Source organism: Balaenoptera borealis, assembly GCF_965194805.1.
Source record: "Balaenoptera borealis genome assembly, chromosome: 1".
Classification (NCBI taxonomy): domain Eukaryota; kingdom Metazoa; phylum Chordata; class Mammalia; order Artiodactyla; family Balaenopteridae; genus Balaenoptera; species Balaenoptera borealis.
This window is the reverse complement of record NC_138860.1, coordinates 139,932,507-139,958,586: the sequence shown is the minus strand read 5'-3', so window position 1 is coordinate 139,958,586 and position 26,080 is coordinate 139,932,507. Positions and strand designations below refer to the sequence as shown.

General features: G+C 37.6%; 1 protein-coding gene and 1 pseudogene across 7 annotated transcripts in view; one reads left to right on the top strand and one right to left on the bottom strand.

The window, feature by feature from the left end:
* ITGB3BP (integrin subunit beta 3 binding protein) overlaps positions 1–26,080 on the bottom strand; it is an 87,918-nt gene that overhangs the window by 17,261 nt on the left and 44,577 nt on the right. For 5 of the 6 annotated variants that reach the window (XM_082359437.1, XM_082359436.1, XM_082359438.1 and 2 more), the window contains one exon: positions 18,873–18,942. In XM_082359437.1, the coding sequence (XP_082215563.1) occupies positions 18,873–18,942 (70 nt within the window). Of the gene's footprint in view, positions 1–1,224; positions 1,538–2,594; positions 2,662–18,872; positions 18,943–26,080 lie in introns of those variants that run through there. The other variant, XM_082359439.1, reaches the window with a different exon arrangement.
* On the top strand, positions 19,852–21,584 carry LOC309610506 (keratin, type II cytoskeletal 8 pseudogene; annotated as a pseudogene). Its single transcript has one exon. The product of its transcript is annotated as a keratin, type II cytoskeletal 8 pseudogene (transcript).

The window sequence follows — 26,080 nt, the reverse complement described above, 5'->3', positions numbered from 1 at the left end:
AGTGTTATCCATTAACATTTGTGTGCTATTAAAAAATAAGACAAATGTGATGTTAAATGTACATACACAATGAATATGAACAGTATGTTTTTCTTTTTTTAATTAATTAATTTTTTGCTGCATTGGGTCTTCGTCGCTGCACGTGGGCTTTCTCTAGTTGCGGCGAGCGGGGACTGCTCTTCGTCGTGGTGCGCGGGCTTCTCATTGCAGTGGCTTCTCTTGTTGCGGAGCACGCGCTCCAGGTGCGTGGGCTTCAGTAGTTGTGGCATGAGGGCCCAGTAGTTGTGGCTCGCAGGCTCTAGAGCGCAGGCTCAGTAGTTGTGGTGCACGGGCTTAGTTGCTCAGTGGCATGTGGGATCTTCCGGGCCCAGGGCTCGAACCCGTGTCGCCTGCATTGGCAGGTGGATTCTTAACCACTGTGCCACCAGGGAAGTCTCTGAACAGTATGTTTCAACTAAGTAAAATATATATCTAAGTATGCAACAAGGAATGGAGAGAAAGCATTATGCAAAAGCTAAAAATTATGTGAGGATAGTGGAATTACAGGTCATATTCTTTCTTTAAAAATTTACCTTTATTATTATGCATTTTAAATTAGAAGTCATCTATCTGTCTGAGGCCTCAACTGCTCACCACTGGAACCTCAGTTTGTGACAGTATCATAAAAGGATTCCAGCTCCTCCAATTGAGCTCCAAAAGCCTGAAGGAGCAAGACGACTTAAGTGACTCCCACCCAGGGCTGGGAACCTCCAGCTTCCCCTATATTCTACGGAAGCCTACTAAGTGCTTCAGAAGTGCAAAGCTGAGGCAATTAAGCTACTCTGCTATGAGAAGGAGTCCTAGGGGCTCTTTTCATTGCATCCCTTTCCTGGGAGGATTGGAGGGGCAGAGCCTCTCCACACTGTCTTATCACACCTTAAGGAACTGATGCTGTTCCCTGTCTACCCTCAGGGAATTGTGTGGGAAGGGATGGGTCCTGCAGGGTTGCCATCTTGAATGACTCAAAGGAGCTCTGTTCAGATAGAGTAAGATGTGAAAGGTGCCCCCAGGAGCTGTGCTATGTAGCATCCCCAACAATCCTGTTAGTAAATCTCTCTCCCAAGTTAAGATAGTTATCCAGCAGCTAAGCAAACTGTAACCTTGGAGTTTTTGGACTGAGTATCAATTCACTGAGTATCAAGATATTCTTCACATGCCTAAGCTACTTTTGCAGGGAAACTTGCCTCCACTGCAGGACCAAGTAGAGTAGTGGGACACTCCATCACTCTTGTAATTTTTATTTTAATTTCCTTTCCTTTCCTCCTCCTCCTCCTTTTACTTCTTCCTAGGTGAAATCAACTCCTTTTCCCATCTCGGTGGCAACCAAATTCACAGAATGGTTTTAAAACTGTCATCCAACTGTTAAATTTTGAGAAATTCAGGAAGTGTGTTCTCCATTTCTACATCTTCTGACTCAGTGGACAGGCTTCATAATCTTTGGAGATAAACTACTTGCTGAGCAGCTTTTGGGAGAAGAATGGTTGCCACTGTCTTCATCCTAGAGAAAATGGCAATTTTTATATTTAATCCCATTGTGCTGGAGACTAGATTTTTATTGCTGCTAACAGCATTTTCTGTATTTTCAATGGATGGTTCAAACTGTACTTTGTTGCCTTAAGACAGCATCACTGTTTGCTTTAATATCATCTCGATGTCCCTTCACTAATTTACTTATTCCTGCCTGCAGAATACATTTCTGTTACAAAATTTCCAAGTTACTGTTGCTCCCTCTTTCAAGTTGGTGAGTGAAAGTGTCATCAGTAGGTGCCATTCATATTTTATAGAACACTACTCCTTTCGTAAACAGATTTGCCTCTGGCTGGACTAAATTGGATCAAATCCTTCATCTTATAATGACCATTGCAAGCTACGCAGATGTTGATGGGTACTGCATCCCGATATCCAGTGACTGCTGCCAGCTTCATGGCATCCTTATAAGATTTGATCACATCCTATATTATGGCCAAAGACCACCGTAGTACAACTTGAGAAATCTGAAATCTTGGTCCTCCTTGAATGAATCTTTTTTTGTTTGTCAGTAGAGTAAAAGTCCAGCATCATCTTTTTTTTTACCAACTAGTATTTTTAAAGTGTCTGGGTTAGTCCTCTAAGATACTTTTAAAAAGAAACTATGATCCAGTTGCTCTGGCACAACAGAAAGCTGTTCACGTTTTGACATGTTTTTGCCAGACTGCCTTATGTCAGGGCAAATTCTTACGGTATGTTCACTATTAATATCTCTTTTTCTCTTGAGAAAGCCACATGCCAAAAATTCAGGGTTTTCGGTGCCTTTTCCAATTTGCCTAGAAAAGTCTCACGTGAAGTTCAGAGTTCTCTCATTTTCCCCAAAGAGGAAGTCTTATTATTCTGAAGAACAACTGAAATTAGATGCTTCGACCACATAAAATCCATGGAGGGATGTATCCATTAATTATGCTTTAAATTTCTTCCACAGTTTCAAGCAAGTCATATGTAATGTAACTTTCAAAACTATCATTCTGCTCCAATTGTTTTTTTTCCCATCTTGACTGCTTTCAATTATTTTCCATTCTTACCTTCAAATTTAGCTTCATCATTTTCCTTTTCTCCATAAAGTTCCTCAGATATATTCTGAGGGGAGAACTAAAAGAATAAGGAGAAACTATCATTAAATTGGTGCGTCTGACTAAAAATTGCTGATACAGGTGATTAACTCAGCTGTTGCTGTGCCATTCTAGACATGGAAGAAGGGAGGCAAAGGAGATAGGAAAGGAGCCCACTAATGTCTTCAAGATTCCCTAGCATGCGACCCATGGTGCCTACTGTATTAACTGTGCAGGCACTGTGGGTGTAGTGAGAGAAGAGGAGAAACGTCTAAAAGCCATAACGGTCTTTAAAGATCCTGATTTCCCCCTTTCTGTAACTTCCAATTGTTTGGCATCTGTCTTCCTCACCAGATTGTAAGTTCCATGAAGGCAAGGACAGTCTCTACTTGTTTACGTTATAAACCAAGTTACCTAGCATGGTGTCTGTAGTATGGTAGATATTATTTGATGGATCAATGAATAAAATAAAAAAGACCTAGTCCAGTGAACATCCATTCCTAGATCCAAGTGAAATATGCTCATCTTTTATTTTTTTCTTTCTTTTACGTCCTTCTGATCATAGACTTCATAGTTCATCAGTTTGTTACATCACTGAGAAAGCTGGGTGGGGGTAACAGGGAGATGCTGGCCAAAGGGTACAAGGCTTCATTTATAAGATGAATAAGTTCTGGGGATCTCATGCACAGCACGGTAGCTATAGTTAAAAATACTATATTGTATACTTCAAATTGATAAGAGAGTAGATCTTAAGCATTCTCACCACCAAGAAAACAAGGTAACTGTGAGATGATAAATATGTTAATTAACAATACTGTCATAATTACTTCACAATGTATACATATATCAAATCATCACGTTATACACTTTAAATATATATCTTTTATTTGTCAATTATATTTCAATTAAGCTGGAAAAAACTTGAAGAAAAAGAAAATTTTCTCAGTCCCTTAACCTGCCACACACATGCGTGTCTAATACGTAATCCTGGATTTCCTACCTATTTGTTTTATTCATTCCTGGCCCAAGCTGTGAGTGCTAGAGAAAACTTACAGCACTATTGATGGTCAATATTACAAGTACATATATGATTTTGCTGGGCCCCTGATGCTGTTTAACTCTCCTTTTACTTAATGAATATTGTCTCTTTTATAAACCATTGCTCAAAGTAATGGTCTAGATCAATCTCCACTTCCTCCATACTGAAATTAAATTCAAATATTCAGATTTCTGCCTTACTACTCTACTAACACTATACTCTCATAGGCCACAAGTGAACTCTTAATTAATTCCATTACTAAAAACTTATTTGAAAGTCACTACCCATAAGAGACTGTATTATTATAAAATCTCAAGAAACCTGAGAGCTGCATGTACATAACAGGGATAAAATCCTCAAAATTTTCTTTTCTTTAAATTTATTTTAATTTTTCTTTCAGTTTTATTGAGATATAATTGACATGCAACACTATATAAGTTTAAGGTGTACAGCATAATGATTTGACCTTCCTACATCATGAAATGATTACCACAATAAGTTTAATGAACAAGTTTTTCTTTATTCTCACAATATTATGTATACACTACCAAATGTAAAACAGATAGCTAGTGGGAAGCAGCCGCACAGCACAGGGAGATCAGCTGGGTGCTTTGTGACCACCTAGAGGGGTGGGATAGGGAGGGTGGGAGGGAGACGCAAGAGGGAGGAGATATGGGGATATATGTATATGTATAGCTGATTCACTTTGTTATAAAGCAGAAACTAACACACCATTGTAAAGCAATTATACTCCAATAAAGATGTTAAAAAAAAATGTCTTATACAGAAAAAGGTTAATCCATCACTGAACCTCTATTTACCTAACTCTATTAATCTAAATTATTTTGGATTGATGATAGCTGGATTATAAAAATGAAATATATTGCTAACATTTTTTGAGCTCTTTCGAAATACAAAGCATAGTATTTATTACTTTACAAGCTGTATCCCGTTTAATCTTTAAAACAACTCTCTGGGGACTTCCCTGGTGGTGCAGTGGTTAAGAATCTGCCTGCCAGTGCAGGGGACACGGGTTCGAACTCTGGTCCGGGAAGATCCCACATGCTGCGGAGCAACTAAGCCCGTGCACCACAACTACTGAGCCTGTGCTCTAGAGCCTGTGAGCCACAACTATAGAGTCCACAAGCCACAACTACTGAAGCCGGCACGCCTAGAACCCGTGCTCCGCAACAAGAGAAGCCACCACAATGAGAAGCCCGCGCACTGCAATGAAGAGTAGCCCCTGCTCGCCGTAACTAGAGAAAGCCCACGCGTAGCAACGAAGACCCAACAAGCCAAAAATAAATAAATAAAAGTAAATAAATTAAAACAAAAACAACAACAACAAAAAAACAACTCTGTGGTAAATATTATCTCCATTTTATTGGTATGGAAACTGAAGCATAAATAAATTATTTAATTATTCAAGGGTACACAATAAGGAGCACAGTCAGGACTTGAACCCAGGTGTTTTTTTTTCCTCTTTATTTTGAGGTAATATTGGTTTATAAAATTATATGTTTCATGTGTACAACCTTATATTTCCACTTCTGCATACACTACAGTGTGCTTACCACCAAAAATTTAGTTTCCATCTGTCACCATACAGTTGATCCCCTTTATCCATTTTGCCCTCCCTCTGTCCCCTCCCTTCTGGTAACCACTCTGTTCTCTGTATCTACATGTTTGTTTTGTTTAGTTCATTTATTCTGTTTTTTTGTTTCTCTGTTTTTTATATTCCACATATGAGTGAAATCATATTGTATTTGTCTTTCTCTGACTTATTTCACTTAGCATATACCCTCAAGGTCCATCCATGTTATCACAAATGGCAAGACTTCATCTTTTTATTTTATGGCTGAGTAGTATTCCATTGTATATATATATGCTATGCCACATCTTCTTTATCCATTCATCCACTGATGGGCACTTAAGTTACTTCTATAACTTGGCTACTGTAAAATAATGCTGTAATGAACATAAGGGTGCATATATCTTTTTGAATTAGTATTTTTGTATTCTTTGGATAAATACTCAGAAATGGGATAACTGGATCATATGGCAGTCCTATTCTTAATTTTTTCAGGAATCTCCATACTGTTTTCCAAAGTGGCTACACCAATTTACATTCCCACCAACTGTGTATTAGACAGTATACTCTTTTGACATCAGTCTTAGCAATATCTTTCTAGATATATCTTCTCCAGCAAGGGAAACAAAAGCAAAAATACATCAATGGGACTACATCAAACTAAAAAGCTTCTGCACAGCAAAGGAAACCATCAACAAAATGAAAATGCAACCTACTGAATGGGAGAAGATATTTGCAAATCATATATTCAATAAGGGGTTAATATCCAAAATATATAAAGAATGCATATAACTCAACAACAACAAAAACCTGATTAAAAAATGAGCAGAGAAGCTGAATAGACATTTTTTCAAAGAAGACAAAGATGCCCAACTGGCACATGAAAAGATGCTGAACTGAGGTGTTTCTGACCTATGTTTATAATAATATTTCCCAAAGCGTAACTCACCACTGGCATCAAAATTCCTTGGTGAGACTGGTAAAGATACAACTTTTTAAAAACTAGGCTGCATTCAAGATCTACTAATCAAGAATATCACTAGATGGGGCCTAGAAATACGTTTTTCCAGGAGATTCTTATGCACATCAAAATTAATTAATGGCATTTTCTCTGAAGAAAGACTGGTTAAATAAAAAATCTGAACAATATAAAAAATTGGACATTTCTTGTCAAAAGAATTTTTTTTCTGTATTTAGGTCTATTTATTCCATTATATTCGCAAAAGCTTTCTCAAGGAGGTTTTCTTTAGCTGTTCCTGTAGCTGTTTTTCTCTTTTTTAATTTTATTTTGGAGTATAGTTGATTAACAATGTTGTGTTAGTTTCAGGTTTACAGCAAAGTGATTCAGTTATACATACACATGTATCTATTCTTTTTCAAATTCTTTTCCCATTTAGGTTATTACATAATACTGAGCAGAGTTCCCTGTGCTATACAGTAGGTCCTGGTTGGTTATCTATTTTGTTTTATTTTTTTTTGAATTTTTGAATTTTATTTTATTTATTTTTTTATACAGCAGGTTCTTATTAGTCATCAATTTTATACACATCGGTGTATACATGTCAATCCCAATCGGCCAATTCATCCCACCACTACCCCACCCCCCGCCGCTTTCCCCTCTTGGTGTCCATATGTTTGTTCTCTTCATCTGTGTCTCAATTTCTGCCCTGCAAACCGGTTCATCTGTACCATTTATCTAGGTTCCACATATATGCGTTAATATACGATATTTGTTTTTCTCTTTCTGACTTCCTTCACTCTGTATGACGGTCTCTAGATCCATCCACGTCTCAACAAATGACCCAATTTCGTTCCTTTTTATGGCTGAGTAATATTCCATTGTACATATGTACCACATCATCTTTATCCATTCGTCTGTCGATGGGCATCTAGGTTGCTTCCATGACCTGGCTATTGTAAACAGTGCTGCAATGAACATTGGGGTGCATGTGTCTTTTTGAATTATGGTTTTCTCTGGGTATATGCCCAGTAGTGGGATTGCTGGATCATATGGTAATTCTATTTTTAGTTTTTTAAGGAACCTCCATACTGTTCTCCATAGTGGCTGTATCAATTTACATTCCCACCAACAGTGCAAGATGGTTCCCTTTTCTCCACACCCTCTCCAGCATTTCTTGTTTGTAGATTTTCTGATGATGCCCATTCTAACTGGTGTGAGATGATACCTCATTGTAGTTTTGTTTGTTTGTTTTTTATAAATTTATTTATTTATTTATTTATTTTTGGCTGCTTTGGGTCTTTGTTGCTGTGCGTGGGCTTTCTCTAGTTGCGGCGAGCGGGGGCTACTCTTCGGTGCATGGGCTTCTCACTGCGGTGGCTTCTCTTGTTGCGGAGCACAGGCTCTAGGCGTGTGGGCTTCAGCAGTTGTGGCTCGCGGGCTCTAGAGTGCGGGCTCAGGAGTTGTGGTGCCCGGGCTTAGTTGCTCCGCGGCATGTGGGATCTTCCCAGACCAGGGCTCGAACCCGTGTCCCCTGCATTGGCAGGCGGATTCTTAACCACCGTGCCACCAGGGAAGCCTACCTCATTGTAGTTTTGATTTGCATTTCTCTAATAATTAGTGATGTTGAGCAGCTTTTCATGTGCTTCTTGGCCATCTGTATGTCTTCTTTGGAGAAATGTCTATTTAGATCTTCTGCCCATTTTTGGATTGGGTTGTTTGTTTTTTTAATACTGAGCTGCATGAGCTGTTTATATATTTTGGAGATTAATCCTTTGTCCGTTGATTCGATTGCAAATATTTTCTCCCATTCTGAGGGCTGTCTTTTCGTCTTGTTTATGGTTTCCTTTGCTGTGCAAAAGCTTTTAAGTTTCATTAGGTCCCATTTGTTTATTTTTGTTTTTATTTCCATTACTCTAGGAGGTGGATCCAAAAATATCTTGCTGTGATTTATGTCAAAGAGTGTTCTTCCTATGTTTTCCTCTAAGAGTTTTATAGTGTCTTGGTCTTACATTTAGTTCTTTAATCTATTTTGAGTTTATTTTTGTGTATGGTGTTAGGGAGTGTTCTAATTTCATTCTTTTACATGTAGCCGTCCAGTTTTCCCAGCACCACTTACTGAGGAGACTGTCTTTTCATTGTATATCCTTGCCTCCTTTGTCATAGATTAGCTGACCAAGGTTATCTATTTTAAATATAGCAGTGTGTACATGTCAATCCCAAATTCCCAATCTATCCCTCCTTCCTACTCTTCCGCCCTGGTAACCATAAGTTCTCTCTCTAGGTCTGTGAGTCTGTTTCTGTTTTATAAATAAGTTCATTTGTATCATTTTTTTTTTTAGTTTCTGCATATCAGCAATATCATATGATACTTGTCTTTCTCTGACTTTCTTCACTTAGTATGATAATCTCCAGGTCCATCCATGTTGCTGCAAATGGCATTATTTCATTCTTTTTAATGGCTGAGTAATATTCCATTGTATATATGTACCACACCTACTTTATCCATTCATCTGTCAATGGACATTTAGGTTGCTTCCATGTCTTGGCTATTGTAAATAGCACTGCAATGAACATTGGGGTGCATGTATCCTTTCAAGCCATGTTTTTCTCTGGCTATAGCCCAGGAGTAGGATTGCTAGATCATATGGTAGCTCTATTTTTAGTTTTTTAAGGAACCTCCATACTGTTCTCCATAGCAGCTGTACCACTCTACATTCCCACCAACAGTGTAGGAGGGTTCCCTTTTCTCCACACCCTCTCCAGCATTTATTATTTGTAGACTTTCTGATGATGGCCATTCTGACTGGTGTGAGGTGATTTCTCATTGTAGTTTTGATGTGCATTTCTCTAGTAATTAGCGATGTTGAGCATCTTTTCATGTGTCTCTTGGTCATCTGTATGTCTTCTTTGAAGAAATGTCTATTTAGGTCTTCTGCCCATTTTTTGATTGGGTTGTTTGGTTTTTTGTTATTGAGCCACATGAGCTCTTTGTAAATTCTGGAGACTAATCCTTTGTCAGTCGCATCGTTTGCAAATATTTTCTCCCATTCTGTGGGTTGTCTTTTCGTATTGTTTATGGTTTCCTTTGCTGTGCAAAAGCTTTTAGGTTTAATTAGGTCCGATTTGTTTATTTTAGTTTTTATTTCCATTATGCTAGGAGTCAGCTCAAAAAAGATATTGCTGCGATTTATGTCAAAGAGTGTTCTGCCTATGTTTTCCTCGAAGAGTTTTATAGTACCCAGTCTTTCATTTAGGTCTTTAATCCATTTTGAGTTTATTTTTGTATATGGTGTTGGAGAATGTCCTAATTTCATTTTTTTATATGTTGCTGTCCAGTTTTCCCAGCACCATTTATTGAAGAGACTACCTTTCCTCCATTGTATAGTTTTGCCTCCTCTGTCATAGATTAAACGACTATAGGTGTGTGGGTTTCTGGGCTTTCTATCCTGTTCCATTGACCTATATTTCTGTTTTTGTGCTAGTACTACACTGCTTTGATGACTGTAGCTTTGTAGTATAGGCTGAAGTCAGGGAGACTGATTCTTCCAGCTCTGTTTTTCTTTTTCAAGATTGCTTTGGCTATTCAGGGTCTTTTGTGTCTCCATACAAATTTTAAGAATTTTTTGTTCTAGTTCTGTGAAAAATGTTATTGGTAATTTGAGAGGGATTGCACTGAATCTGCAGATTGCCTTGGGTAGTATAATCATTTTGACAATATCGATTCTTCCAATCCAAGTACATGGTATATATTTCCATCTGTTTATGTCACCTTTGATTTCTTTCATCAGCTTCTTATAGCTTTCAGACTACAGGTCTTTTGTCTCCTTAGGTAGGTTAATTGGTTCTTACCCTCTTGTGGGCAGGGCCATGCTCAGGAAGACTTTAAGCAGCCTGACTGCTGATGGGTGTGGCTACGTTCCTGGCCTGTTCGTTGTTTGGCCTGATGTGTCCCAGCACTAGAGCCTATGGGCTGTTGGGTGGGGCTAGGTCTTGGGGAGGAAATGGCGATCTCCAGGAGGGCTCATGCTAATAAGTACTTGCCAGAACTGCTGCTGCCAGTGTCTTTGTCCCCGCAGTTGAGCTACAGCCACCCCCCGCCTTGGCAGGAGACACTCCAACACTAGCAGGTAGGTCTGGCCCAGTCTCTTATGAGGTCACTGCTTTTTTCCCTGGCTCCTGGTGCATAAGACCTTGTGTGTGCCCTCCAAGAGTGGAATTTCTGTTTCCTCCAGTCCTGTGGAATTCCTGCGATCAAACCCCACTGGTCTTCAAAGCCAGATTCTCCTCCCGTTGCCAGACCCCCAGGCTGGGAAGCCTGACTGGGGCTCAGGACTTCCACTCCTCTGGGAGAACTTCTGCGGTATAATTATTGTCCAGTTTGTGGGTCACCCACCAGGAAGGTGTAGAATTTGATTTTATCGTGATTGTGCCCTTCCTACCATCTTGTTGTGGCATATTCTTTGTCTTTGGATGTACGGTATCTTTTTTGGTAGGTTCCAGCATTTTTTGTTGATGGTTGTTCAGCAGTTAGTTGTGATTTTGATGTTTCTGTAAGAAGGGGTGAGTTCACATCCTTCTACTCTGCTTTCTTGCCAGACAGTGCATATTCAAGTAGTCCCTGTAGCTAGTTTTTAATTGAAAAAATTTTTTCTTATTGTGGCAAAATATATATAAGATTTGCCATTTTCACCATTTTAAAGTGTACAATTCAGTGGTACTAGTTACATTCACAACATCGTACAACCATCACTACTATCTATTTTCAAAACTATTCTATTACCACAAACAGAAACTCTGTAACATTTAGCAATAGCTCTTAGCCTCTGGTAATCTCTGATCTACTTTCTGTCTCTTTGAAGTTGTCTATTCTAGATATTGCATATAATTGGAATTGTATAATGTTTGTCCTTTTGCATTTGGCTTATTTCACTTACCATATGCTTTCAAGGTTCATTGTGTTTGTAGCATGTATCAGAACCTCGTTCCTTTTTATGACTGAATAATTTTTGTACATGGTGTAGAATTTTGATAGGCACTACACTGAATCTGTAGATCACTTTGGGTAGAGGTATTGACATCTTAACAAATTAAATCTTCTGCCCATGAACACAGGCTGTCTTTCCATTTATTTAGGTCTTCTTTAATTTCTCTCAGCAATACTTTGCAGTTTCCAGTGCACAAGTCTTTCACCTCTTTGGTTAAATTTATTCCTAGGTATTTTATTCTTTTAAATGCTACTGTAAATAGAATTGCCTCCATTTCCTTTCCAAATTGTTTACTGCAGGTGTATAGAAACACAACTGATTTTTGTGTATTGATCATATACCCTGTAATTTTGCTGAATTTGTTTATTAGTACTAGCAGTTTCTTGTGCATTCTTTGGGAGTCTCTCTCTATAGGATCACATCATCTGCAAATAGAGATAGTTTTATTTCTTCTTTTCCAGTTGGATGCCTTTTCATTCTTTTTCTTATCTAATTGCTCTGGCTAGAATTTTCAGTAAAATATTGAATACCAGTGGTGAAAGTGAGCACGCTTGTCTTGTTACTGATGTTTGGAGGAAAGTTTTCATTCTTTCCTTTCAAGAATTTTAAACAGTTGAAAATGGAAGTAAATACTGGTTTGCCTCTTAGTCTTTGATCACCTACAGGATATAGGCATAACTATATCTTCATCGTAAGCTTTTGATAAACATTTTCAACTAACTTACCCCCAGAGACCTTCATTTAAGCAGAAAATGACCCATAAGTCAGTATTCTTGTTTTTTGATTAAATACTTAAAATACAGTAAAGAGAAAATCAGAATTCTGAAATGTGGTTACTTGTCACAATTAAATTGTATAAATAAAAAACAAAAAACAAAACCCATTTACGGCATAACATTACTTTTAAATAGGTCTTATTTGGATTAGTATAGAAATAAAAGTTACTCTTCTGCTTATAAGAGAATAAACCAGTGATTGAAAATACACTTTATACAGCAGGAGGGATCCTTGTGGTGACAGGACTATTCTGTATCTTGACTGTGGTGGTGGATACATGAACCTACTACATATGTGATAAAATTGTATAGAACATACACACATATATGAATGAATATGTATTGTAAAATTTAGAAACCTGAATAAAGATTGGTGCATTGTATCAACATCAGTTTCCTGGTTCTGATATTGTACTACAGCTTTGCAAGATGTTATCATGTCAGGAAAGTGGGAATAGGGTACACATGATCTATGTTCTACTTCTCAAAATGACAAACCTACAATTATATGAAAATAAACTTTATAGAAGGACAGTCACCATTACTGCATTTTTTGTAGCAGTGCCAGCAGCAGCAAGAAATTGCAAAGAGGAAGAAAAACCAATGGCAGTGAATTATATATTTTCCTTTTAGAGAATAAAGAATATGGAAGTTCACATAAAATATTAATGTGTAGGTGTTTGTTTAATTTATAAACAAACTTTATCGACATATTGAGCTTTATTGACATGTCACTAATTGCCTGTCTTCTGGGAAAAAAAAATTTACCTAAAACACGGAACTATATTTTCCTGCTGGAGAATTCTTACATTTAAAACTTGCCAAGTCGATTAACAGGCAGTGATTTCAGGACATATTCGTAAGTGGAAAGAGCGAAGTATGAAAGAGTATAAATTGTATGCTATCTCTGTATAAGAAGAGAAATGAGATAAAATAAATGAAATGGCTTAATTTTATAAAAATAAACATATGAAAGGTAAACCAGAAACTAATTAATTTGGTTACTTATAGGGACTACACACAAGGAATGCAGCAGGGAATAGTAACACATCTCTATGTATACTTTTTTGTAAAGTTTTGACTTTTGGAACCATATCAGTTGTTTTACATAGTCAAAAAACAAAAATAAAAAAGGATGAGAAAAAAAATCAAAATTGCATATAAACATCAACAAGCTAACCTAACTACTTCACATGACTGACTAATTCTTCATATGGAGAACTAATCCAAGTAGTTCTGAACACAGTAATTTGACTATATACCTTCAAACTAAAGACAAAAAAGAATACAAACAAAAATGCTTTTGCAGGTTTGTTTTTAGCAGTGCAGGAATTCTGAAACTATTTTGTGTATATTGTAGGAATAAGCAAGTGTGCAAATGGACTGCTGCTAATAGGAGCCAGAGATCTACTGTTTGAAAAGGAGTGCAAATATGGAAAGGGGGAGGCAAGGAAAGACACTATATCACTATGAACTCATGAATTTCAAAAAGGCCAGCTAACAGAAAGAATGATAGGGTTAGAAAATCACTGTTATGCAACCGTCTTCGTAATATTAGCTCAGTAAATTGCCTTCCCCAATGTGGGTGGGCATCATCCAATGCACTGAGGGTCTGAATAGAAGAAAAAGCAGAGGAAGGGAGGATGGGTTCCCTGCCTGCCTGCTTTAGCTGGGATATTGTTCTTCTGCCCTTGAACTGAGATTTACACCATTGGCTTCCCTGGTCATCAGGCCTTTAGTCTTGGACTGAAATTACTCCACTGGCTTTCCTGGATCTCCAGCTTGCTGATGGTACATGGTAGGACTTAGCCTCCATAATTGCATGAGTCAATTCCTCATAATAAGTCTATCTATATAGGTAATTGTATATATAATTCATTATTAATCTATTATTAATTAATAATTATTACATCAGTAATACATTTTTGTTGTCATTATTATATTACTATATGTATGTACATTTGCTATTGGTTCTGCTTCTCTGGAAAACCACAACCTAATACAATTGCCAAAACAAAACATAAAATGTTATAATCATTTAAAATTGATCTAAAAATACAAAATGTTTGGTTTTATTTCAGGTTTTAAAAAATCTAAGTCTTTAGAATGGTTTTACAGAATAATAGAACAAATCTAAACAAATGGAATAAATAAAGAGCTTATTACTAAAGCTAATAAAACAGCTCTATTGACTAGGTCTGAGTAATTTTATGATGAGTGGAAAAAAACAATCAGAAACACATAATTTTTATACATTGTAAGATATCTTGGCTTGTACTTAAATTCATTAATTCTAACACCAAGTCATGGAGTGATATACATAAATAACAGGGATCTTTAGAAACAAATATTGAGGGAAATTAAATAAATATTGGCAAATTCCTAAGTGACCCATAACAAAGGTTCTTGCTCCTCCCTTGCTACTTGAAAGCTCACTGCTATGGGAGCTACTATGTATATGTATAACTGAATCACTTTGTTGTATAACACAACATTGTTAATCAACTATACTCCAATATAAAACAAAAAGTTAAAAAAAAATGTCAAGCTGTAAGCAGATTGATGGGTTCAGAAGAAGAAAAAAGGAAAAACACTATGAAAAGTTAGGATAGCTTAAGTGGAGCTGATTCAGGGGAAAGCAACAGGTAAGTCTGGTTTGCTTACATGGTATCACTACTGTCCAAAAATATTTTCTCATTGCCTGTCTACTTTTACTTCTAAGTTTGTTATATTTCATACAACTGTATCAGAGATTAATTTGGTTTAACAGGTAATTGCTTTCAAATACAAGATTATATGTGACTCAAAAATTGTTACTTGCCACTTGCTTTCTATATATCCCTTTGTACAGTTTGAGTTTTTATTATGTACATCTATTGTCTCTTTTAAAATATATTAAATGAGTTAAACAAAAAAATAATGCTTCTCATTTAATATCTAGTTGAGATTGGTTTCACCAAGGAAATTGGAACTTTGCTTAGAGGAAGGAGGAACGGTAATTAACAACAAAAATATCTGTGGGATAGGGCACATGAAAATATTTGGAACTGGGGGGAGTATGGCTAGGGAAAGCAGCTATAAAAACAGATAAAGGGGTACAGGTGATAGATGAAGCTGTCAAAGAAGGAGACCTCTTTGAGAAAACTCTTCCCTTTGTCCCTATTGTACTCTAAGTGGCACTCTCCATATGTTTTTATCTAGACTACTACTGATTAATACTATACTTCACCTACATTATGAAAAAAATAGACTTGTAGCCCTGACTTGAGGTTATAACCACAAATAATAACACAATTTGTATGGAAAATGCATTCTAGGGTTCACTCAAATGATTTAAAAAACACTCAGACCCAAGATTGAACCAGAAAGAAACAGAAAATATGAACAGACCAATCACAACTACTGAAATTGAAACAGTAATTTAAAAACTACCAAAAAACAGAAGTCCAGGATCAGATGGCTTCACAGGCAAATTCTACCAAACATCTGGACAACAGTTAAAACTGACCCTTTTGAAACCATTCAAAAAATTGTAGAAGAAGGAACACTTCTGAACTCATTCTATGAAGTCAACGTAACTCTGATACCAAAACCAGACAAACATATCACAAAAAAAGAATATTACATGCCAATACACACATGTAAAAATCTTCAACAAAATATGAGCAAACCAAATCCAACGATACATTAAAAGGATCATACATCATGATCAAGTGGAATTTATCCCAGGGATGCAAGGATTTTTCAATATCAGCAAATCAATCAACATGAAACACCACATTAACAAATGAATAATAAAAAGCATGTGATCATCTCAATAGATGCAGAAAAAGCTTCTGATAAAATTCAACATCCATTTATGATAAAAACTCTCCAGAAAGTGGGTGTAGAGGGAATATACCTCAACATAATACAGGCCACATATGACAAACCCACAGCTAATATAATACTCAACAGTGAAAAGCTGGAAGCATTTCCTCTAAGATCAGGAACAAGACAAGGATGCCCTCGCTTGCCACTTTTATTCAACATAGTTTTGGAAGTCCTAGCCACAGCAATCAAGAAGAAAAACAAATAAAAGTAATCCAAATTGGAAATGAAGTAAAAGAAGTAAAACTGTCACTGTTTGCAGATGACATGATACTAGACATACAGAATCCTAAAGATGCCACCATAAAACTACTAGAGCTCATCAATAAATTGGTAAAGTTGCAGGATACAAAATTAATATACAGAAATCTGTTGCATTTCTATACACTAACAACGAAAGAGAAATTAAACAATCCCATTTACCAGCATATCCAACAGAATAAAATACCTAGGAATAAACCTACAAAAGGAGGAAAAAGACCTGTACTCCAAAAACAATAAGACCCTGATAAAAGAAACTGAAGATGACACAAACAGAAACACATACCGTACACCTGGAATGGAAGACTCAATATTGCTAAAATGACCATACTACCCAAGGAAATCTACAGATTCAGTGCAATCCCTATCAAATTACCAATAGCATTTTTCACAGAACTAGAACAAGTAATTTAAAAATTTGTATGGAAACACAAAAGACCCTGAAGGCCAAAACAATCCTGAGAAAGAATGGAGCTGGAGGAATCAGGCTCCCTGACTTCAGGCTATACTGCAAAGCTACAGTCATCAAAACAGTACAGTACTGGCACAAAAACAGACACAGATCAATGGAACAGGAGAGACCAGAAATAAACCCACGCACTTATGATCAATTAATCTACAACAAAGGAGGCAAGAATATACAATGGAGAAAAGACAGTCTCTTCAATGGGTGGTGATGAGAAAACCGAACAACTACATGTAAAAAGATGAAACTAGGACATTCTCTAACACCATATACAAAAATAAAATGTATTAGAGATCTAAATGTAAGACTGGACACCATAAAACTCACAGAGAAAACACAGGCAGAACACTCTTTGACATAAATCGCAGCCATATCTTTTTCGAGCTGACTCATAGCGTAATGGAAATAAAAACTAAAATAAACAAATCGGACCTAATTAAACCTAAAAGCTTTTGCACAGCAAAGGAAACCATAAACAATACGAAAAGACAACCCACAGAATGGGAGAAAATATTTGCAAACAATGTAACCAACAAGGGATTAGTCTCCAAAATTTGCAAAGAGCTCATGTGGCTAAATAACCAAAAAACAAACAACCCAATCAAAAAATGGACAGAAGACCTAAATAGACATTTCTCCAAAGAAGACATACAGATGACGAAGAGGCACATGAAAAGATGCTCAACATCGCTAATTACTAGAGAAATGCACATCAAAACTACAATGAGAGATCACCTCACACCAGTCAGAATGGCCATCATCAGAAAGTCTACAAATAATAAATGCTGGAGAGGGTGTGGAGAAAAGGGAACCCTCCTACACTGTTGGTGGGAATGTAAAGTCGTACAGCTGCTATGGAGAACAGTATGGAGGTTCCTTAAAAAACTAAAAATAGAGCTACCATATGATCTAGCAATCCCACTCCTGGGCATATATACAGATAAAAACATGGTTTGAAAGGATACATGCACCCCAATGTTCATTGCAGTGCTATTTACAATAGCCAAGACATTGAAGCAACCTAAATGTCCATCGACAGATGAATGGATAAACAAGGTGTGTTGTATATACACAATGGGATATTACTCAGCCATTAAAAAGAATGAAATAATGCCATTTGCAGCAACATGAAAGGACCTAGAGATGATACTAAGTAAAGTAAGTCAGACAGAGAAATACAAATATCATATGATATCACTTATATGTGGAATCTAAAAAAACATGATACAAATGAACTTGCTTACAAAACAGAAACAGACTCACAGACATAGAAAACAAACTTATGGTTACCAAGGGAAAAGTGGGGGGAAGGGAGGGATAAATTAGCAGTTTGGGATTAACAGATTCACATTACTCAATATAAAATAGATAAACAACAAGGACCTACTGTATAGCACAGGGAACTATATTCAATATCTTGTAATAATCTATAGGTTGTAATAACATATATATATATACACACACATATATATATGTATATAAAACTAAATTGCTTTGCTGTACACCTGAAACTAACACAACGTTGTAAATCAACTATACTTCAATTTAAATAAATAACATTTTGAAACATAACCCATAACCCATTTCTAAGTTAGAGTAGATACATTAACTTACAACATGAGACCATAAGCTCCCAATGGGTAGATGTTTCATTTTCCTCATCTTTACCCATCCATCATATTGTATGGCACACAGAAGATACAGCTGGAAAGGTAAATGAGCTGAACATATGAAGTACTTTAAAACTTTAACCCCCTGTTCTGCTTATTTCAATTTTTCCAGCCTCAGTGGATAGATATAAATATTCTTCCCAGAATACATAGGCAGTAGCTTCCTACACATAATGACTTCATTCAAGGCACCCCTGACAGGCCAATATGAAAATGACTGATGGCCGATAAGCCTTCTAGGTTCCTCTAGATTCCTTACTCTGCTGGCTTCACTGTGTTCCTAGCTCTTGAACCAGCAATTATGTTCCAAGACAGTGTATTACTTGTCCATCCATGTAAATCCAAAGAGGGTGTTTCCCTCAGTTTTACCCTAAGCTAGTCTCTTATGCATAGGCTGGGGAAACTGGGCTAAATGGGTATTAAAATAAAGGTATCATATATCACCATCATATGAACATGGCAAAACACATCATAAATAAAGTATTTTACTTCTTTAAGAAAAAATACTTCTACTCAGGTATAAACTATTCATTTCTGCAAAGAAATGATTTATCTTAAATCATCACTTTAACAAATATGACCTTTTTCTTTTAAGACACACGAGTATATTATTTCAGCAACAACAAACTTACTCATCATTGTCTTGTGTAGTAGATTCCTTTCTTTCGGTTATACTGAGGTGATTCCAGTTTTTCCTCTTTCCTATATGTGTGCAATAAAAAGAACATAAAGTTAAGGCAAAAACTGTCAAATTTTAAATAGAATTTAAATCACCAACTTTCCAATAGAAAATAAAAGGGTAGACAAATGAAAGAAGAGTAGGTAAAGAAAAAGTATCCTGAAATTTGCTACAGGAAAATTTTTTCACTATTGTGGATAACCTTTCAATAGGTAGTGTTTTTTTTTAAATTTACCAGTCACCTAATTTTTTATTCATGATTACATTATATAGAAGAAATAATCTTTTGAATAAAATTTCCATTGGGGCTTGGTATATTAAAAAGAAAAACTAGATAAATCCACTTTGATAATATAATTAGTTTAAAATACATTAGTTTTTTATCAAATATTTTAATGAGGAGGGACCTTCAAGATGGTGGAGGAGTAAGACATGGAGATCATCTTCCTACCCACAAATATATCAGAAATACATCTACATGTGGAACAACTCCTACAGAACACCTACTGAATGCTGGCAGAAGACCTCAAGCTTCCCAAAAGGCAAGAAATTCCCCACGTACCTGGGTAGGGCAAAAGAAAAAAGAAAAAACAGAGACAAAACAATAGGGACGGGACCTGCACCTCTGGGAGGGAGCTGTGAAGGAGGAAAAGTTTCCACACACTAGGAAGCCCCTTCACTGGCGGAGACGGGGCGTAGCGGGGGTAAGCTTCGGAGCCACGGAGGAGAGCACAGCAACAGGGGTGCAGAGGGCAAAGCAGAGAGATTCCCGCACAGAGGATCAGTGCCGACCAGCACTCACCAGCCCGAGAGGCTTGTCTGCTCACCCGCCAGGGCGGGTGGGGGCTGGGAGCTGAGGCTTTGGCTTCGGAGGTCAGATCCCAGGGAGAGGACTGGGGTTGGCTATGTGAACACAGCCTGAAGGGGGCTAGTGCGCAACGGCTAGCCGGGAGGGAGTCCGGGAAAAAGTCTGGACCTGCCTGAGGCAAGAGACCATTGTTTTGGGGTGTGCGAGGAGAGGGGATTCAGAGCACAGCCTAAACGAGCTCCAGAGATGGGCGCGAGCCTCAGCTACCAGCTCCTCGGGCTTCTCCTGGGTGGGCAGCAGCAGCAACTTCCGGGGTGGCCTGGGCACCAGCATGAGTCTGGCTCGAGGTTATGGTGGGGCCCTGGGTTTGGGAGGCATCACAGCTGTCACAGTGAACCACAGCCTGCTGAGCCCCCTCAAGCTGGAGGTGGACCCCAACATCTAGGCCGTGCGCACCCAGGAGAAGGAGCAGATCAAGACCCTCAACAACAAATCTGCCTCCTTCGTCGACAAGGTGCGACACCTGGAGCAGCAGAATAAGATTTTGGAGACCAAATGGAACCTCCTGCAGCAGCAGAAGCCAGCCTGGAGCAACACAGACAACATGTTTGAAAGCTACATCAACAACCTCTGGCATCAGTTGGAAACCGTGGTCCAGGAGAAGCTGAAGCTGGAGGTGGAGCTTGGCAACATGCAGGGGCTGGTGGAGGACTTCAAGACCAAGTATGAGGAAGAGATCCAAAAGCGCAGACATGGAGAATGAATTTGTCATCATCAAGAAGGATGTGGATGAAGCTTACATGAACAAGGTAGAGCTGGAGTCCCACCTGGAAGGGCTGATTGAATAGATCAACTTCTACAGGCAACTGTATGAAGAAGAGATCTGTGAGATGCAGTCGCAGATTTCTGACACCTCCGTGGTCCTGTCCATGGACAACAGCCGCTCTCTGGACCTGGACGGCATCATCGCCGAGGTCAAGACCCAGTATGAGGAGATCACCAACCACAGCCGGGCCGAGGCTGAGACCATGTACCAGATCAAGTACAAGGAGCTGCAGACATTGGCTGGGAAGCACGGGGATGACCTCCGTCACACGAAGACAGAGATTTCTGAGATGAACTGGAACATCAACTGACTCAGGCTGAGACTGAGGGCCTCAAAGGCCAGAGGGCTTCCCTGGAGGCCCCCATTGCTGATGCTGAGCAGCGTGGTGAGCCGGCCATCAAGGATGCTCAGGCCAAGCTGGCTGAGCTGGAGGCTGCTCTGAGAACCGCCACGCAGGACATGGCACAGCAGCTGCGTGAGTACCAGGAGCTGATGAACGTCAAGCTGGTCCTGGACGTGAAGATTGCCACCTACCGCAAGCTGCTGGAGGGCAAGGAGAGCCGGCTGGAGTCTGGGATGCAGAACGTGAGTATCCACACCAAGACCACCAGCGGGTATTCAGGTGGGCTGACCTCAGCCTACGGGACCCCTGGCCTCAACTACGGCCTGAGCTCCTACCAGTCCAGCTTGGGCGCTGGAGGGGGCTCTAGCTCCTTCAGCCGTACCAGTTCCAAGGCTGTGGTTGTGAAGAAGATTGAGACCCATGATGGGAAGCTGGTATCTGAGTCCTCTGACGTCCTGACCAAGTGAAAGACTCCTGCGATCCCTCCCAGCCTCCCCACTCACTTGCTCCTGCAAGAAGGAGTTGTGCGGGGGAGTGTCGGAACCAGAGACCTGAGGCTCAGCCCCGTCCTTAGCCCACCCCGGGGGGAGTCAACTGCCTGGGGCTCCCTCTCTTGCTCACGCCCCCAACTAAAAGCCAATCCAAGTGTCTTTTTCAGAGTAAAGCTTCAGCTGGCTCTGCCAACACACACACACACACACACACACACACACACACGAGTCATGTAGCACAATGTATATTGCAGCACTATTTACAATAGCCAGGACATGGAAGCAAGCTAAGTGTCCATCGACAGATAAATGGATAAAGAAGATGTGGCACATATACACAATGGAATATTACTCAGCCATAAAAAGAAACAAAATTGAGTTATTTGTAGTGAGGTGGATGGACCTAGAGTCTGTCATACAGTGAAGTAAGTCAGAAAGAGAAAAACAAATATCGTATGCTAATACATATATATGGAATCTAAAAAAAAAAAAAGGTTCTAACGAACCTAGGGGCAGGACAGGAATAAAGACACAGTTGTAGAGAATGGACTTGAGGACATGGGGAGGGGGAAGGATAAGCTGGGATGAAGTGAGAGAGTGGCATGGACATATATACACTACCAAATGTAAAATGGACAGCTAGTGGGAAGCAGCCGCAGAGCACAGGGAGATCAGCTCGGTGCTTCGTGACCACCTAGAGGGGTGGGATAGGGAGGGTGGGAGGGAGACGCAAGAGGGAAGGGATATAGGGATATATGTATACATATAGCTGATTCACTTTGTTATACAGCAGAAACTAACACAACAATGTAAAACAATTATATTCCAATAAAGGTGTTTAAAAAGAAAAAAGGGATTTCACGAGAGCAACCAACTGGTTCCTTAAAAATATATATATATTTTTTTTAATCAAAAATATATTAAAGTTTCCAGCTTGCATTATTTAACCCCTATTTTTTTTTGTCTCAGAGTTAACAACAAGGGATTGTTGATACTAATATCTAGAAAATAGTGAGTTCCTCAGGATATCACAGTAAAATAAATACGATTTTAGGGGTAAAAGTACCTGACTGTTTAAATGCATATTGATTTAGTAAATTCTTGGAAAGATCTTTAGTGCCTATGAAAATATTTCAAATACTGTATGGTATCACTTATAAGTCGAATCTAAAAAAAATAATACAAATGAATGTATATGCAAAACAGAAACAGACGCACAGATACAGAAAACAAACTTGTGGGTATCAAAGGGGAAAGGGAAAAAGGGAGGGACAAATTAGGGTATAGGATTAACAGATACAGACAATTATATATAAGATAGACAAGCAATGAGGATATACTATATAGCACAGGGAATTATACCCATTATCTTTTAATAAACTATAATGGAATATAATCTGAAAAAATACTGAATCACTATGCTGTGCACTTGAAACTAACACAGTATTGTAAATCAACTATACTTCAGGTTAAAAATGCATATTGATTTAGTAAATTCTTGTTAAGATCTTCGGTGCCTACTAAAATATTTCATTCATTAAGGTATTTATTTTAGATATTAATAAAAGAAATAAACAAATTCTATCCATTTAAAATACTATGTAGTTATCTAATGCCATCGCTTAGCTAAACTTTAACAAGTTGACAGAAGCACAAATGGAAATACAAATGTAATTAAGTTATAATCCCTCAAATGTATGCTGGGTTGACATGTAAATTCGATTTTATAGTAGAACATGATGTTTGCACTTATTAGTAGTCAAGTGGACAACTGTTTTATGAGCTAACCATTTATAGATTTTTGTTCTACAGTACTTTATAGTGCTATGTGCACAATATATGTTAAACATATTCGATGAATGAGTATTTGAGGACACATTAGCATAGTTAAAGAATATCAGTGTTTTACATATACTGGCCTTTGATAAAAGTTTATTGAAACAAGCAAATGAATTAATAATCCAAACTCTTTACTACTAGTGAAAAACAGGAGAAACCACTTTTTATAACGTATAAACATTGACGCCCTCCTCGCACTACACATTTTAACGTAGTTCCGTTTGGTCAACAACTGGCACAGGAACTATTATTTACTCAATATTCTTGTTATTTTTCTAAAAAATTGTTTGATACAATGTACCATGAAAAACTAGCTCATACTCTCCAAAAGAAATGTAATGTGAGCCACTTATGTAATTTAAAATCTTCTACTAGCAAAATTTTTAAAAAAAGGAAAAACAGTGAAATAAACTTGAATATTTGATTTAACCCAATATACCCAAAATATTCTAACTTTAACACATAATCAGTATAAATTATTAATGAGGTAATTCATATTCTTTTTTTCACATCAAGTTTTTAATATCTGGTGTGTATTTTACACTTATAGCACATTTCAATTCATCTGAGTCACATTCCAAATGCTCAACATGTACATGTATTGGACAGTATAGTTCTAGATAATACTGCAGGAGGATCCAATACTTCCAGATGAAACCAAATACACAGATAACATGAAGGCAATTTCTTTAAAATTTAAATGTAATTTATTAACACATTAAGAAACATTGATATATTGTCTGGAGCAGACTATCCAATGCTGGTTTACATTTCTTCCTTCATTTAATTTTTATTCCATTACTCTTATTTGCACCTATTACTAGAGGAAAAGATTATTTATAGTATTATTTCCTATTCTCTGGCATTTACAATTTCATTGAGGGAGTTGGTTCAGAAACTGATTAACGATAATTTCCCTCATTGTTACTTTGGACATTATGCTTTCTCTCAAAAAAATTATGTCATAACTAAATTGTTATCTCAAAATAGTCTTTAATACCAAAAAGAGAAAAACTTGTGGTTTAGAAATTTTGCTAAAGTACTAGTCACCTCTCTTGTTTATTAACTTTTCATTATTTGATTTGTTGGTATCCTTAAATTCCAAACAGAATAAATAAATATGGTTAAGAGTTTATTTAATAAAAGATGAAAGGGAAAAAGAGTAATAATATTTTATTTATGATTTTAGAAAACTTTCAGGAAATAAGTCTATTAAAATCTGTCTCTCTGGGCTTCTCTGGTGGTGCAGTGGTTAAGAATCCACCTGCCAATGCAAGGGACATGGGTTTGAGCCCTGGTCCAGGAAGATCCCACATGCTGTGGAGCAACTAAGCCTGTGTGCCACAACTACTGAGCCTGTGCTCTAGAGCCTGGGAGCCACAACTACTGAGCCCTCATGCCACAACTACTGAAGCCTGCACACTGAAACTGCTGAAGCCCATGCGCCTAGAGCCTGTGCTCTGCAACAGGAGAAGCCACTGCAATGAGAAGCCCGTGCACCACAACGAAGAGTAGCCCCCGCTCGCTGCAACTAGAGAAAGCCTGCACGCAGCAATGAAGACCCAACACAGCCAAAAAAAAAAAAAAAAAATCTGTCTCTTAAAAAATATATTTCTTAGAAAAAAACACTAATGAAAGCCACAGTGCACATTAAAACTTTATTTCATAAAATCTTTGCCTAAAGGTTAATACTAATTTCCTGAATTTTGTATTATGCTATCTGCATTCAATAAAGCTCCACAATATTAAAATTACTTTGTTCCTTTAACTTGTAATTATTTTTCACATTTTAGCACGAGCAGTCAGTAACGCTAGGTGAGAAATAGCAAAAGAATGCTTTATTTGAATTTTCACCAGGTGTTTAAGGCCTTTCTAAACATTTTGATTATAGTAAGAGGATTAGTCAGATATCACATCCTATAAAACATAATCAATAGCATTAATCTCAATCTTCTCATGGAAGGACTTATGTTTTTAATATTCTTTCCATTTGTTAAAGAGGAGGAGTTTTAATGTCTCAAAGAATAACATTTGGATCAGTTATCAAAGACTTGTTGAGTAGACTCTAATATATCACCAAGAGTTTTCCAGTTACTTAATAATCACTTTCCTTATTTCATTCCATTTTAGTAGCAATTAACATAGCTAAAGGACTGTGGATTCTACATAGTCTTTTTCTTGCTAGGTTATGTATGATTAATAATTGTGTACTTGACTCCCTTTAAATGCAGTTTCACAAAACACTGGTGATAAATGTACCATCACTGAATCTGGACTAATTTCAAAATTGTATTCGGACTTTCTGGTAAGGCTCCCAGAAGCCCTTTCTCTAACTAATGAAGATAGCTTTCAATAGACTATAACATTTAGAAGTATAATCAGTGATGATGACGATAACGGCTAACACTTGTAAAGTGCCTTTAGGGCCAGGCACTGTTTTAAATGTTATATATATTAACTAGTTAATCTGCACAGCTCTGAGATAGTCACTCTTATTCCCTTTGAGGAAACAAAGGCACAGAATAGTCATAAAATTTATCTAAAGCCCCAATGCTAGTAAGTGGCAGAGTCAGGATCTAAATCCAGCCATTTGGCTGCAAAAACTGTGCTATTAACCTTGATGCTATGATTGCTTATTAATAAATTAATCTAAAGTTCAAACAGATTGAGACCAGTATCATGCTGCTTCTAGATACATATACTTTACAGTTGGCACACATCTGAGGCATCATTTGGTCCCAAACCAAAAAAGAGTTGAGGAAAACCTTGACCCAGAGGTTCAAATTACTTATCTAAGTTGTCACATACTAGTTAATTTTTTTCTAAAAGAGTTATTGCCAGATCAAGTTGGAGC